The 17,234-nt window shown below is 41.5% G+C and overlaps 1 protein-coding gene across 1 annotated transcript in view; it reads left to right on the top strand.

The window, feature by feature from the left end:
• The window catches only part of Rasgrp1 (RAS guanyl releasing protein 1), a 72,178-nt gene extending 56,185 nt beyond the window's left edge, over positions 1-15,993 (top strand). The window contains exons 13-17 of the mRNA XM_004660767.2: positions 232-376; positions 1,268-1,304; positions 1,916-2,068; positions 11,053-11,438; positions 14,610-15,993. Of these exons, the coding sequence (XP_004660824.1) occupies positions 232-376; positions 1,268-1,304; positions 1,916-2,068; positions 11,053-11,438; positions 14,610-14,744 (856 nt within the window). The 3' untranslated portion in view covers positions 14,745-15,993. The remainder of the gene's footprint in view (positions 1-231; positions 377-1,267; positions 1,305-1,915; positions 2,069-11,052; positions 11,439-14,609) is intronic.
• Positions 15,994-17,234: the final 1,241 nt, after the last annotated feature.

Genomic DNA, 17,234 nt, shown 5'->3' with positions numbered 1-17,234 from the left:
CTTGTTACATGCTGCCTTATGCCCTTACTGAGGAGAGCTCATAGAAGCAGTTGTCAGGTAATACATACTGTATCCCCCCCCCCCACCAAGACCAAAAGAAAAGATGAGTTTCTAAGGCTAGAAGCCACCAATCCTCTACATACACACACACACACACACACACACACTTGCACATGCGTGTGCACTCTCTCACGCGCGCGTGTGCTCATCCTTGCCTGTCTTTTGCTTCAGGGAAGGCCTCATCAGCAGGGATGAGATCACAGCCTACTTCATGAGGGCCAGCTCCATCTACTCCAAGCTGGGCCTGGGATTTCCTCACAACTTCCAGGAGACCACCTACTTGAAGCCCACTTTCTGTGACAACTGTGCCGGCTTTGTGAGTTATTCTTAGAATGTGTCCGGGTTGAAGGTGGGGAGAAGGACGGAGCAATTTAATGAGTAAGACAGGCACAACCTCACAATTCTTACAAACTCACCACAGGTTACAGCCTAACACCCAGAAGGACACAGAAATCCAAGTGTGTGGGTTTGACATCCACTCACCTTATCTGATTTCTTCTGCTTTTTTTTTTCCTCCCAGAAGGAAGGATGGTAAATGGTACAGAAATGTGCAATTTGGATATATGTTTTTAGTATTACATACTATTTTAAAAAGCTATTAAAATGGGCTGGAGAGATGGCTTAGCAGTTAAGACACTTGCCTGTGAAGCCTAAGAACCCAGGTTTGATTCCCCAATATGCATGTAAACCAGATGCACATGATGGCACCTCCATCTGGAGTTTGTCTGCAGTGGCTGGAGTCCCTGGTGCATCTATTTTCTCTGTTTCTCAAATAAATAAATCAAAATATTTTTTAAAACATGGTATTAAGAAATATGAGATACCTTCCTTCCACTTTCAAAGAACTTGAGTTTAACAGATCACCTTAGTGCTGACCCCCTGCCCCTCCCCACCAAGTATTTTCTCCAAATCCATGTTCTTGACCCAGGACTTCTTTCTCTGCCAGGCTGAGGTCTGCAGTTGCCTATTTCTCTTGCTGCATGCATTTCATCCATGCAGATGGCCTGGATCATAACACAGCTACTACAGCAGGCTTCTGGTGATAAGCTGACTACTGATTAGCAGTTTCTTGTTTTCAGTTTAAGATATGAGAGAGAAACTGGGTGTCTCCCCACTGGAGATGCCTAGTAGAGAGAGAAAATAAAGAGGAACGCCACTTGCAATTCTGATGTATGACATGCAGTGCACTGTCTCGCTTGCCTTGTAGCTCTGGGGAGTGATCAAACAAGGGTACCGGTGTAAAGGTAAGACCTGGCTCTGCTGTCTTCCCTGGCCTGCGGGGTTTTCCTTGAAGAATTTTTTTCTTAAATCCATAGTAGTTACACAGGTCCACACAGAGTAAGAGAAGAACACCTGGTTATGCAATTTCTGTGCCCCAGCTGCCCTGGAAATAGGGGTGGCTGTGCTATAGTAGTCGGCAGAATCAGTTCCTCAAGAGAAATTACTAAAGGCCCAAGTCAGTTTTTGTTTTATCAGTGCATACCTAACAACATAAGTGTTCTTGCTTGTGACTAGTACAACTACCATGTGGAACAGACCCTTTTCTGCAGGAAAGGAAAAGTAAGACCCAACAGCTTTGAGTGGGCAAGGCATGCAGGGTGACTAAGACAACATCACTTTCCTCCATGAGAACAAGAAGCATCTTGGCTGTGGTTCTGAGACTCGTTGATACAGGCTATGATAAGCTCCAGGGTCTACCCAGTGAGAAGACCACTGGGCTCATTAGGGGGTCCCAGATATCTAGCCCCCGAAGCTAGGACACCTGGGCTAGACCATACAGCACTGTGGGAATTAGTTGTGAGAAATCCCTGGAGAAGAAAGTGTAGACTTACTGACAAGGGTGTCTTCTTCACAGACTGTGGGATGAATTGCCACAAACAGTGCAAAGATCTGGTAGTGTTTGAGTGCAAGAAGCGAAGCAAGAACCCTGCAGCTCCAGCAGAGCACATCACCTCCATGGGGTCAGTATCCAGCTTGTGTCCACTGGTGACCAAAGATCTCCTTCAAGGTAAGTAGGCACTGGGAATGTTCATCTTGGGATGTGTACAGGGAAAGGTACAGCTTAGGGGAAGGAACAAATTACCTCATGATTCTTAGTTCCAGTTAACTTTGGCCTCAACTGCTAGGCCATGACTGATGTACCCTACCCCAAATATTCTTCTGGATTTCAACTCCTTGCCAATGCCTCAGACCCAAGAGTGCCTGTAATAACTGAGTGGAAGCTGGAAATCAAATCTAGCAGTTATTTATTGAGTACCTTTAGTTACTGATTTGTGACCATGAAAGTGGCCTAAGTTATTATTCATCTCCAAACCAATGATAGGAGTGTATGCATATGTATATACAGACAATATATACATGGTACATAAATGGCAGACTAATTTACAAAGGATAGCTGCATTAAAAAAAAAAGATTACCATCTCCGTATCTCAGAAATGTACTGAAAACATACTACAATGAGTAGAACCACAAACTACAGGTCTTTCTGGCTTCATGTCAGAAAGAGGCACCCAAGGAAGCTGAAAGCTTGAATTCTGCAGAGTAACAGAGACCACCTATGCAGGAAGCAACCACAACCATACTTACAGCTAAAAACTGAGGGAAGAAACTTGACCCCCAAAAAAAAAAAAAAGTGCCTGTCACTTCTGGCCAGTAGCAGGAAGTATACTTAGCTACTACTGGCAAGATAATTCACTGTTCAGTTGCTGTGCCACTGATGCAGAATTTTGTGGTTCATGAAGGGGGTCTCCAAAACTTGTGAATCCCAATTTCGGGTCCGTATTCTATTTTAACATAGAATTAATAATATTAATAAATTAATAAAATAATAATAAATAATAATAATAATAAATTAATAAAATGACTAGAGAAGGATAAATTATGAATTATTTAGTTTATTGAGAAAGAAATCATAATTCATGGTTTATTTAGGGAAAATTGATACCTCAGAAAAGGCTGGAGCAGTTCCACACACATGTGGAAGATCAGACACAGAAGCCCCTTCAAATAACAGACCACAAACAGTGAAGGACCCAAAGATAAATCTTACATGGAATCAAAATGAGAAGGTAGCCCCAAAGCTTGGCACAGAAGGCAAGAAGAAAAATACCAGCAAGGCTGAGGAGAAGGGAAGGACTCATGGGGATAGATGCTCAGTCCAGGTCACAGGGCAAAGGGAAGAGAGAGCAGGTTGGGCCCTGTGGTTAACCTCCTTTTATTTGGTTCAGATATTTAACCAGGGTTACCTGTCATCAGATTTGTATGTAAACAGAAACCTGATTGGTTCAGATTCAAGTGGCTGACAGGAGGGACATGATCTGATTGGTTCATGGACTCAAGGACCTGACGAAGGAAGTTCCTGCCTGGCATGCCACTGGCAGCCATCTTGAAAAGACAGGATTAGACCCAAGTTTCAGTTTTGCCAAAATGGGCAGAATGGCATCTACTTTGTTCCCTCTTTGGCCTCTGACCCTGACTGCCTGAAAACAGAACTCCTGTTTCTTAAACATCTCCATTTTCTTCCATAAGAAAAGCCCCAAACCCGAGTTTGGGAACCATGAGTGCCAGGTGGGAAAAACTGGAAATTCTAGGAACAGAAGGGTAAAAAGAATGAAGGAGGGCTGGAGAAATGGCTTAGCGGTTAAGCACTTGCCTGTGAAGCCTAAGGACCCCGGTTCAATGCTCAATTTCCCCACGTTAGCCAGATACACAAGGGGGCACACGCATCTGGAGTTCGTTTGCAGTGGCTACAAGACCTGGGGCATCCACTCTCCACCCCCCCCCCTGCCTCTTTCTATCTGTCACTCTCAAATAAATAAATAAAAATAAACAAGTTTAAAAAAAAAGAACGAAGGAGTAAAACTCAAGATAAGTTTGCAGAATAAAATCGTGCCATTCAAGGAAAGCTCTAGAACTAAACTATAGAGTTCAAAACTGGGAAGACAAATTGGCAGATCTGTTCACAGCAAAATGCAAGTAACAGTACAATAAGGAAGCTGTGTTAGATTACATATACTGGAGACTTCCCAAGTCTAAAGGGCAAAGAAGCTGGAAGGACTCTCTAGTCAGGAGAAAAAAATACAGTACAAACATGGAACAGGTTACAAACAGTCCAGGGAAAGTGTATGCCTAGAGCCTATTCAACAGTGACAAATGACAAGCATAAAGAATAAAAGGCTCTCTGTAGAGCACTATTGGGAAAGATGTGTTGGAGAAGGCAAAATGTCAGGTGAGTGTTAAAGGGGGGTGGTGAGTCAAGAGTAGGGTGAAGAGCACTCCAAAGAGGAGCAATAGAGGCAAAAGGCCTAAAGCGGAAGAGCTACAGTGCTGTGGGATGGTGACTCAGTGCTGTGGCACAGGTGACAGTATAGGTAAAAGGTGACATAGAAACCTGAGTCCATTTAGAGAGTCTTAAGTGCCAGAAAGCACCAGTGGTGTGTGTGTGTGTGTGTGTGTGTGTGTGTGTGTGTGTGTACACACCATACACTCTAAAACAAGGACTATTAAAAAAGATGAGAGCCAATACATCTAGGGGTTTGGTTGGGGACAGGACCCTGCTTTCTGTGCAGACAGGAAGGCAGCATGGCAAAACACCCATCCCCTTCACTTGCTGAAGAACACAAGGACCTTGGGCCAACTCAGGTCAGTGGACTTATACGGTACAAGAAGCCACATGACCTCTAATTAGAACCAAAGGGAAAAGTTCATTTCTGACAGGAGGCAAGAATGTGTGTCCTTTCCAATGACCTTTTTCCCTGCATGCAATCTACTTATATCAAGTACTTAAAATTGAGTCCAACACAAAGTAAGTGTCATACACTATTATCGTTACTCTTTTGAAATGGACTCCCTGAAGTAGTGAGGTCACTAGAGTCACAAATGCCTACAGAAAGCTTTTGATTACTTTAAAAACCTAATGGTTAAGTATTAGTAGTATTTAATGATAAAGTAGATCAGAACTATACTGCTTTCCTGCATGTAAAAATTGCAAATTCCAAGTTTCAATTTCTTGCTGTCCCCCTGAATCCTTTCCCACACCACATGAACAGACGGAGTTCAAACTTTTGGGATGCTTTGTTCTAGAAAAGGAGACGCCCCCCCCCAAAGAATATGCTAATGAACTAAAAGTTGGCATTCCACTTTTACAGAAATATGCAAATACCACTGAGAAAAATATGGCCCTACACTATGCATCCTATACTTTATATGAGTTACATATCACACAGGCATCAGTCTGTCACATAAAATTCAAATTTTCCAGGAAAAATTGGATGCTGAGGCCTCTCAAAGGATTCCTTAGGGGGATGCACCCTAGGGCTTACTCTTTCACCATCCAGGCCATCTCCGCCCCAGGCAACAGACCAAGGCATTACATAAACAGCCATGGATCATGGGCAGCAAATGGAAATTGCTATACCACAAGGTGTTCATAATGGATGTATCACTGTTCCATACTGTCACCAATTCAGGTCACTTCCATCTGTGCCAGTATTTATTCTCTGAGATGGCACCTGCCCGTCAAGTTGAAGTTTCCAGTAATTTCTTCCATGGTAGTCATGACTTAGAACTCTTATTGCAGTTTCAGTGTTAATTACCATCATTTTCCCTCCCAAAAGGTAGAATGTCCAAGATTCTCTCCCCAGCTCACTCCAGGTCTAGGAATCCCACTGAAACAATAGAAGGGAACACTCATTCATAGTTTATAATTTCAGTTGTAATCAAGAGTACAACTATATTAAAGGAAAGTAGGAAAATAAGTGGGTGGGAGTTCAAGATGGCTGAATAGAGACATCTAGCTCTCATCTGCCCCTCCACAAAGAGGATCCAGGCATCTAGATGCATTTTGAGATTGACCATAGGGGAACACTAGGAACCAGCAGGACAAAAGGGGAAATAGTGCAAGACTTAGGGTCCTAGAACAACATAGTAAGAAAAGAAGACAAGGAAAATACCTTGACCTCTGACACTCCAGTCCCACAAGCAGAGGAAACGGAATTCCTCACTGGAGTGTGAGGGTAAGAGTACTGGCAAGCTCTTACTAGCAAGATACTGGCAAGCCTGGTAGTTGGAAACCCTCATGGGCTAACAGCATAGCTTCATAACCTGAATTCCATAGTCATTCAAAGTGCTCAGATCACCTACTGAACCTCAGGTGCTGTATGGTCAGAAACCTTCTGGGAACAGGACCTGTGGTCTCAACTTGCTCGGTTCAAGGGCTCAGAAGTCCCTACACATTCCCATCTCTCAGAACTGGCTCAGCAGGAAGCTCTGTAGAGTGCTTAGGACTCACGCCTGCTGAAGGTCCTGCGTTGAGGGCATAGATGCTGCCACATGGAAAGGAAAGGAGGTCTCCAACCTTTAAAGCAAAGCAAGAAGGAACCCTGCCCTGGAAGACACCAGGAACCTATGAGTTCCAGCAGTTGCAGTCACCTACATGGTACCCACCACCACTCCCTGCAAGGCTGCACAGAAGCACAGTGTTTTCACTGCTGCATGCTAGGGCAAGATGCACAGTGCAACACTCCATCTGTACTCACCCTACAATATAAGACCCAAGAGCTCTGGAGAGAAACAGCCCAGAGCATTCTGCTATCACAAACTCCAACAAGAGTCAGAGGAAAAGTCCTGTTACTCTGTCCCTAAGAACACAGCTCGAGCCACAGCCATTTCTCCCTTGCTCCCTGATGAGTACTACAGCTGAAAGGAGAGTGAGAAAAGCCCCAGCTGTCACCCATTCCCAGAGATATATACCTGAGGCCCTGTTCCTGGCTGTACATACCCACAATAGCAGAGAGGAACAAATTCCTCCATCATGCCTTCATGGTTTCCAGCACTGGCCTTCTCCACACTTTGAATGATCACATAACAGGACTGGCTGCTTTCTAAGACATTCCATAAAATTGGCAGAAAGATCTGTTTTACCAGATACCTAAATTTCAGTGTAAAAACACAAATATGCAAAAACAGGGGAATAATGACACTTCCTAAAGATCATAGCTTTCAGGCAACAGATTCCATAAATAAAAATGAAGAAGATATTTGATAAGACTATTTTTAAAGCTTAATGAGATTCAACAGAATAAACAAATGAAATTAGAAAGACAAGCCAGGCATGGTGGTGCATGCCTTTAACCCCAGCGCTTGGGAGGCAAAGGATCACCTTGAGCTTAAGGCTACCCTGACACTACATAGTAAATTCCAGGTCAGCCTGGGATAAAGTGATGAGACCCTACCGTGAAAAAGAAAAAAAAGAAAGAAAGACATTAGGAAGATAATACAGGATATGAATGAGAATTTTTTTTAAGAGCCAAATACAGTTTGTGAAAATTATAATGCAAAACACAGTAATGCAAATATAATTGAGTGGAAAGTCCCAATAATGTTTATTTTGAAATGACATACTGAAACAGGTAAGAAAGAATAAAGAGAACATTAGGTTCCCTGTGGAGCATCACTAAATGATCAAAGCATACAGAAACAAATAAAGACTAAGGCATAGAAAACTTCCTTAATCTTGGGAAAGACGTGAATATCCACATACACAATGCTAATAGAACCCACAGACATGACCCAAAGGGCTTTTCATGTTATATTGTAGACCAAGAAAGGGTTTAAGGAAATACTTAGTAGCAGAGGCCAGTAAGTTAAAAATGAGACATAAAGGGAAGAGAAAGGAAGGGAGGAGGGTACTTAATAGGTTGATATTGTATATATGTAAGTACAATGATTGAGATGGGGAGGTAATATGATGGAGAATGGAATTTCAAAGGGGAAAGTGGGGGGGGGAGGGAGGGAATTTTCATGGGATTTTTTTTATAATCATGGAAAATGCTAATAAATTTTTAAAAAATGGTAAAAAAAATAAAAAAATAATAAATAAAAAAAGAAAGGGTTTAAAAACTGCACAGAGAAAGTGGCAAGACATGATTAAGAGAACCTTTGCTAGTCTGACATGAGATTTCTCATCAGAGACCCTACAGGGCAGGAGGGAATGAAATGGCATATGCTTAAGTCCTGAAAGAAATTATCTTCTAACCTACATTACTCTGCCCAGCAAGGCTACTCTTCAGGAAGGACTTCCTGAGATAAGCAATAACCAGGGGAATTCAGGGTCAGCAGATCAGCCTTACAAAAGGTCCTTTGGGATGCCCCATATACCATCATGACCACATGTAAGAATATGAATCCCACCAAAAGAGATACTCAAAAGAGAACTAGAAAAGAACCAAAGAATAAGCATAATTAAGGGAGGAAGTAAAGAACACAGTTTCCAAAATAAAATCCAAGCAAAAAGATTACATCCAGATCTGTAGTAACCTAAACAGCATGGTATGCTTATCAAAATAGACATATAGAACATTGGTACTCAATAGAGGACCCAGAAACAGCACATACATATTAGAGCCAACTGATTCTTGACAAAAAAAAATGGAGAAAATATTTGATAAGACAATTTTTAAAAGCATAATGACATTCAACAGAATAAACAAATGAAATTAAAAAGACAGCTTCTTCAACAACTGGTACTAAGAAAAGTGGATTTTCATGTGTAGCAAACAAACCTTACCCTCCCACACACATACTGTATAAAAACCTATCCAGCCGGGTATGGTGGTGCATGCCTTTAACCCCAGCAATCGGGAGGCAGAGGTGGTAGAATCACCGTGAGTTCAAAGCCACCCTGAGACTACATAGTGAATTTCAGGTTAGCCTAAGCTAGAGTGAGACCCTACCTTGGAAAACCAAAACCAAAACCAAACCCAAAACAAAACCAAAAAAATAAAAAATAAAATCCACAGTGTATCAAACCTTAATATAAACCACAAAAGTCTGAAGCTCCAATAGTGGAATGGGAAATACTTAAAGACGCTGGGAAAGGCTAAGACCCCAAAAGTCCAGAAAACAAGCAATAATTGACAAATGGGATTATTCTATCAATCAACAAAGATTCTGCATGGCAAAGGAAACAGTGCTGTGAAGAGACAGCTTACAGGATGGGAGAGAAAACACCGTGAGCTATTCATCCAACAAAGGGTTACTATCCAGAATATACAAAGAACTTAAAAAAAAAAAATCTTTTATAAGGAAATGACCTGAACAGACATTTTTCAAATGATTACAAATGACCAATAAATATACCAAGATCTGACATTAGATATAAATATGTTAAGATCTGACATTAGCCGGGCGTGGTGGTGCACGCCTTTAATCCCAGCACTTGGGAGGCAGAGGTAGGAGGACTGCCATGAGTTCAAGGCCACACTGAGACTATAGAGTTAATTCCAGGTTAGCCTGGACCAGAGTGAGACCCTACCTCGAAAAACCAAAACAAACAAAAAAAAGATCAAACATAAGTCAGGTTGGGCATTTTATCTCAGTCCTCTAATCCCAGCATGTGGGAGGCTAGGGCAGGATTGCAGTGTTAGGCCAGTCTGGGCCACAGAGTAACACTGTCGAAAATCAATGAACAGGTCTGGGGAGATGATTTAACCACTAAAAGGACTCAATTGCAAAGACTGCTGGCCTGGATTTATTTGCCCAGTACCCATGTAAAGCCAGGTGCACAAAGTAGCACATGCATCTGGAGATTGCAGAGGAAAAGGAGCCCTAGTGTGCTCATTCTTATACTCGCTCTCAAATAAAAGAAAGATCAGGGACAGGAAAGGAAAAGAGAACAACATAAATCAAAAGCTGCTGTACAAACTATAGTGGTTACTGTGTTGTTTTTTAAAAAACTCCTGGTGAATAAAGAACTTTTAAAGACTGTTAATGGAAATGTCAGTTAGGACAGCCACTATGGACAATAATATGGGAAACTCTCAGCTATAAATCCAAAGAAAATGAAGTCTGCAAATAAGAGAAACACCTGCATTCACAATTTTTGGTATTGGAACTATGGATTTAAGTCAGATAACTGTTTTTGTTTGGCTTAGATGCTTATGTGCACACACATGTGGATGGCAGAGATGAATGTCAAGTATCTTCCCTTGCACCTTATTTGTTCAACAAGCCCAAGGGACACTCCAGTTTATATCTCTCCAGTACTGGGATTACAGGAACACCCACATTTTTATTAGGGTGCTGGGGATCCAAACTCAGTCCTCATGCTTACACAGCAAGCGCTTTAACATTCTGACTTTATCAATCTTAGGTACAAAATATAAAAGTTTAGTATCAAGTGACACTCAAAAATAAAGCCTTCTTTTTTCTCATTTCATCCTCTAGCCTCTGGAAGGTAGAATATTTCTCAACTTCATTGAATGAAATAAACAAAATTCAAAACCTTTATAAATAAGTGATCTATAATACCTAATGAATGCAACATGGTCAGAATTAGTACTCTATGAAAATAAATTTAGGAGATCTTCATTTTACCTTAAAGCCTATCACCCATCTCATATATAGCCACTGTTACTCTACTTTTCTGGCAAATTGCTCCTCGTTGTTAGTATTTCTAGGATGGGTACTGGACAGGGGTACTGGCAAGGGTTAAAGGAAGAAAACCAGGATGGCTGGTTTGTCCTTTTTCCATTAATATCAAATAAAGGCAATATATTATAGCATATGCTTCCACAAAACTAAGACTGCCACCTCTCACCAGTTGTACAATATGTCTCACAGAGTCCCTGTTTGCTAGAGACCTGGGCCCAAACCAAGGTATGAGTGATGACAGTTCTCAAGCCCCAAACTCCACAGGAACTATAAAGGAACATTTCTGTCGATACATTTATCCTGTACTGAGGCAGACTACGTACAGAAAGTTGTCTTTTGGCAACCTTTGTGCATAGATAAAGATGCCTTTTCTTTAGCATGGATGCAGCCCGACACGTGTCTGGTGGTTTGGTCAGCAAAACCCCAGGATTTCTCCTCTTACATGGGGAGCTTGGAAATGGAGCTAAGCTCCTGCAACAATTACACAGGTCTCATTTGAAGCTTCTGAGACTCTTAGGTATTTTTGAGAGTACTAACAAATGATCTTATTTTCCCCACAGCACCTGAGGAAGGACCTTTTACATTCCAAAATGGGGAAGCCGTGGAGCACAGTGAGGAGAGTAAGGACCGGACCATCATGCTGATGGGAGTGTCCTCACAGAAGATTTCAGTTCGGCTGAAGAGGACTGTTGCCCACAAGACCACCCAGACGGAAGCGCTACCCTGGCTAAGCAGTGAACCCTCTTCTGGTCACTTCATGCTGTCCTCCCCACGGAAGACAGCCCAGGATTCTCTTTATGTGCTTCCGAGCCCCACATCTCCCTGTCCCAGCCCTGTCTTGGTCCGGAAGCGGGCTTTTGTCAAGTGGGAAAATAAAGAATCCCTCATAAAATCAAAAGAGGAGCTCCGTCACCTCAGACTCCCGACCTACCAAGAGCTGGAGCAGGTACCTTCCTTTTCACTTATCTCTTTTTTTCTGGCTCCCCTAGTGACATGAAGCTAAGAGAAAAACATGAACTGAAGACTGGGAAGATTAAAATCAAGTTGCTTACTAGTAGGTTAAAAACAGAGGAGGAGGAAGAGTGCATGTGCTACAGATAACAAGCATCTTAGAGACAAGGAAGCAAGGGTACATTCATTTTAACATTACCATTCATTTTATTAAAGGTAGTTCTCCTACCTTACCCTCCCAAACATCAAGGTTTGTACTGTGTTTGGAGGTCTGTCAGTAAAAATACAAGTCAGCCTCCACCTAGCGAGTGACTTAGTGAAAAGACTGTGCGGTCGCAGTAGTCTCAGCACTGGCCTCAGCTCTGTACCTTCCCAGCTACACTCCCAGGAATGGAATTAGAGAAACACTGGAAAAAACAAGTATGTGTGAAACTTAATTTGGTGCCTGCAATGAAAAACATAGAATTAGGAGGAACACAGTTAAGAAAAATTAAAAAAAAAAAAAAAGCCACAGCTTTTCTAGATAAAAGGATCTCTCTTACCCAAAGTACTTTTTTTGTTTGGTTTTCATTTGAGACAGGGTCTCGTGTATCCCAGGTTAACCTCAAACTTGCTATGCAGCAAAGTCTGACCTCCGGAATGCTAGGATTACAGGCAGGTACCACCACACCCAGTTTTATGTCATGCTGGAAATCAAACTCAAGACTTCATGCTAGGCAAGCACTCTACCAAACTGAACTACATTCTCAGGTCCCAAAGCATTTTTTTTAAATTTTTTTTAATTTGAGAACGACAGACACAGAGAGAAAGGCAGATAGAGGGAGAGAGAGAGAATGGGCATGCCAGGGCTTCCAGCCTCTGCAAACAAACTCCAGACGCGTGCGCCCCCTTGTGCATCTGGCTAACGTGGGACCTGGGGAACCAAGCCTCGAACCGGGGTCCTTAGGCTTCACAGGCAAACGCTTAACCGCTAAGCCATCTCTCCAGCCCCCAAAGCATTTTAATTATGTACATTAGGAAACAAGCTAATCAAATGTGGGTTACAGAATGTCCTTTCTCTTCAGAAGTGAAAACTGCCAAATTCATCTTTAAGAGCAGTTGAAACATGGCAGAAAGGGCCTTGGTCATGAGAGTAAAGCTTTGTTCCCAGCCTGACGTTTTTATGCCAGCTCTTAGAGCTACAAACTGTTTAAGCCTGTGTATAATACAGGGCTAAAATTCCAAGCTACGGCTTCAAATCTTGTCATTTTACATACCTGTGAAAAGTATCAATATAAGTTACCAACAATGCTGTGAGAAATAGGCAGCAAAGATCTGAGATAAATTAGTTACAGAATAATGCCAGCCAAGTCATGAAGAGCCAGAAAACCTTTCATCACATCCCCAGTCACTTCTCTTTACTTTTATCAGTGTCATAAACCTCAAAATCAGAAGTTACTGTGTGCAATGATATGTCTGCAGTTCAACAGCTCTGCCCACAGTGAGCTAGTCAAGTTAAACCAGTATTGTGAACAGCCTGTAATAGGTATTGCTGCAATGTCACTTTAGTTTATGTATATCTCCAAATCAGCATGGGGCAAAAAAATTAATTAATTAATTAATAAGCAAAGGCTTTTGCCTCAGATATACCTAGGTTCAAAATGTCAGTGTATGTCAACAGTTTTTGCTTCTATAAACTTACATCTACTATCTACTGTCCGAGTGTGTGTGAGGATCAGAATGCTCTCATCATGTACTGTATCAGGCTTACAAGTACTCAGTAGTACATGGTGACTAGTAGACAGCAGGCTAAGTCAGGCAGTCTGAGAAACAACCCAGTGTATCCCAGTTAACCAGACCATGGCCAGATACTCTTTCTAACGTAATTAAGTTTGATATAATTTTTTTTTTAGAGATTTTTAAAAATATTTTATTTATTTATTTGAGAGTGACAGAGACAGAGAGACAGATAGAGGGAGAGAGAGAGAATGGGCGCGCCAGGGCTTCCAGCCTCTGCAAACGAACTCCAGACGCGTGTGCCCCCTTGTGCATCTGGCTAACGTGGGGCCTGGGGAACCGAGCCTCGAACCGGGGTCCTTAGGGTTCACAGGTGAGCGCTTAACCGCTAAGCCATCTCTCCAGCCAAGATATTTTTTAATATTTTTTTTTAATTTTTATTTATTTATTTATTTGAGAGAGACAGACACAGAAAGACAGATAGAGGGAGAGAGAGAGAATGGGCACGCTAGGGCTTCCAGCCTCTGCAAACAAACTCCAGACGCGTGCGCCCCCTTGTGCATCTGGCTAACGTGGGGCCTGGGGAACCCAGCCTCAAACTGGGGTCCTTAGGCTTCACAGGCAAGCGCTTAACTGCTAAGCCATCTCTGCAGCCCAAGTTTGATAAAATTTTTAAGAACACTATCCTCAAAAATCAGAAGTCTAGAAATCAACCAATTGCTCTGTTATTAAATCATTGCAAATAGATCACTAAATCACAATTTAGGGGTGCAGCAAATTTCTTATCTTTACCAAAGGAGCACACTACTTTTCAATAACTTGGGGGATTTTTAGATTAATCATGACACCACATTACAGGATTCTTTTTTGTTTTCAATTTTTTTTGTTTATTATTTATTTATTTGAGAGTGACAGACAGAGAGAGAAAGAGGCAGAGAGAGAGAATGGGCGCACCAGGGCCTCCAGCCACTGCAAACGAACTCCAGACGCGTGCGCCCCCTTGTGCATCTGGCTAACGTGGGTCCTGGGGAATCGAGCCTCGAACCGGGGTCCTTAGGCATCATAGGCAAGCGCTTAACCGCTAAGCCATCTCTCCAGCCCACATTACAGGATTCTTAAGTGCTGTGTTCATGGCTCAGAGCAGAGCAAACCAGAGACTCTGTTTTTGCCATATTAAGGCTGCCTACTACCTAACCACATCCACAGCCTTTGTCTTATTCTGTTTGTGAGCCACTAACTATGATGTGCTACGAGTTAAGTGCTGTTTGAACATGTTCATGTGATAGTTAAACATGCTATTTTCTATTCAGGGCCAAACAACTATTTTTAAAATAGTTTTTAATTCTCAACCACAGTGAATAAATAGGACATGTCAAGTGCTCTTGTGACTGTAACTGATTTGTTATTCACTGCTACTTTATTAACATGCTATATTCTCTTTCCCCTTTAGGAAATAAATACCCTGAAAGCAGATAATGATGCCCTAAAGATCCAGCTGAAATATGCACAGAAGAAAATAGAATCCCTTCAGCTTGAGAAAAGCAATCATGTCTTGGCACAAATGGAGCAGGCTGACTGTTCCTAGCCCAGCAAGCCAAAGAGCACACTCTGGACTGAGCGCTTTGGAGAGCTCCTTCCCTACGTGGAATAAGAGATACAACATACCAACCTTACATCATCTGTCTTTAAAAAGGAAAAGCCAGTTACTGTTGGCACTTTTACTTAAAAGACTTATAATGTGCAGCATTGTTTTTCAGTGTGCCTCAAAGGGTTCTGAAGAATACAGAAGTTTTGGTATTCATATGAAAATGTCTTTTTACCCTTTCTGGAACCAGTACCAAAAGTGAGGTAAAGTGTGACTGTAGCTTCCCGATAGTGAGGTCTTGGACAGCCTACAACATTATCCATAGTTCTAAGTCTTAAAAGTCATCTTAAAATATGAAATCAGATTGACTACCAAAAACATATTTATGACATCCCATAGTGACTGGCTAAGTAATTAAGAGTGTAAACACATTTGTACTCATAAGGCCCAGAGCCCAGGATCAATGCATGGCTCTCTGAAACAGTCTGTGAAGAGTGCTGAACTCTTCATGTTCTACTTGTCACTTTGAAGTGAACTATTTTAAGGTTCTCTTCTGAACTGAATTTGTGCTTAAATGATCTTCACTGATACCATCATTTAGAAATAAGCTAACTAAATCATGGCTTAAGTAGCTGACAGCATGTACATATGTACATATGTATATACAGTATCAGGCATGCATGTAGCTTGGGATTTTCTCCATAAAATGTGGAAGTAAACTGAACAACTTTAGTCAATTATACAAATTTACAAGGGTAGTTATATTTGTTATAAGACAGACAAACTGCTTCTTGCATTCTTCAGAACCTTGTAAACTGTGTTGTTTTGCAAAAGCACAAGTAACAGCCATGTAAATAATTTATTATGAAGGTTAGTGGGTTCAATTTGTGTGTGAAACTATTCACCAACTCTTGTCAGCCTCTTTAGCCTTTGAAAGAACCTCATCTGGTTGTTTTCTGTTGAGACAGACAGCTTCATGCTTGGAAAGTCTGGTACTATGCTGACTTGTGATTCGTATGTAAGTTGACCAACTGTCAAGAGTAGAGTCTAACAAAATCAATTCAACATCTAGCACCAACAGCACCAAGCCTGCGAGAATGCAAACTGTGTGTGGTCTGCTTGACGGATTCAGCTCATCTAGGAAGTTCATGTGAAAGACCGTTTCCTGTTGGCATACCTCTCTGTACTGAGTTTTAGTGACATACTCGTTTGTGGCTAATATTTAAATAAATGGCAAAGGACTGCTTTACACACAGATTTACCCTTTTTCTAAATCCAAACTCTGAAATCCGCAAAGCAGTTTCTACTACCAGATACAGACATGTACAGGAGCAGCATTACTTGCTGCATATGGAGCAAGTGTGAGTGATGACATACTCAGAAGTGTGTATTGTTTCCTGTTCATACTTTCCTTAGACATAGACCTGGACAGGAATACATCTATTTTTTAATGTCATCAGATAACACAAATTCCATTTTTCTTACCCTCAAACCAAAAGCTAAAGTTAGTTCTTACATAAATAATCCGCATCACAGGAAACCAGAAGGTCCTAATCTCCTCCATTGGTCAAGTTCCCATGGCTAGATGGTCTCGAGCAGAGCAGAACTCAGTATTGAGATGAACAGGAAGCAGCAGTTTCACCACATGTTCTTACATCCACCAAGTCAAAAGACACGGAGTGGATTAACTGCATGCAGCCACAGGAACTGGTGCCACCAGCAAACATAATCCTAACAAAGGTTTGGCTTACGAAGCAAAGCTGTTTCTCACATTGACCTGAAAAAAGGTTGGGTCACAAGGACAAGTTCACGTTCACGACAGCAACGTCACTTTGTATTCTAGTAATTCACTCCCCTTTTTACTGAGCACTTGTGAATTTCTGTCTAAAGATGTATCATATAAAAGAACTACAAGGTGAAAAAGTGACTGTACAGATTGTAAAGTTTTTTGATACCTAATATAAGTTTTCTGTGTCTGATATTTATATGATAAAAGATATTAGGGTCCCGACAACTTGAATGTCCTGTGTTTCTTCATGAATATATAGAAACTCCATCTGAATTTTTACTACAATCCACACTCAAACTAGTCCCTTTTCTATTCTATTTCTATTTTCTTCCCTGGGAAGAAAAGCAAAGAAACTATTTGTTTATTTGGTCTAATTTCTTCCATCTTTTTTTTCATACCACAGGGAAGTAAAAGCATAGGAACATCCAATCTTTTCCCATCTTATAATGACATAATGATTTCCAAGTATTAAGTCTACAAAATGCTTAACATTAAAGGAGGCAGTTAAAGGAAAATTAACAGAACTGGAAAAACTCATACTGAGTGAGGTAGCACAGGCTCAGAAACACAAATGCTACATGTTCTGCTTCATGTATGGATTGTAGCTTCTAGATGAGTAGGTATAAGACATGAGTGTCCATAGCAACCAGCAAGCTAGAAAAGGGCCTGTGTTGAGCGGAGGAGGGAAGTTTATGCTGAGG

The sequence above is a fragment of the Jaculus jaculus genome, chromosome 8 (genome assembly GCF_020740685.1).
Source record: "Jaculus jaculus isolate mJacJac1 chromosome 8, mJacJac1.mat.Y.cur, whole genome shotgun sequence".
Lineage (NCBI taxonomy): Eukaryota > Metazoa > Chordata > Mammalia > Rodentia > Dipodidae > Jaculus > Jaculus jaculus.
Note: the sequence above shows the minus strand (reverse complement) of the source record. Positions and strands in the feature narration are given on the sequence as shown.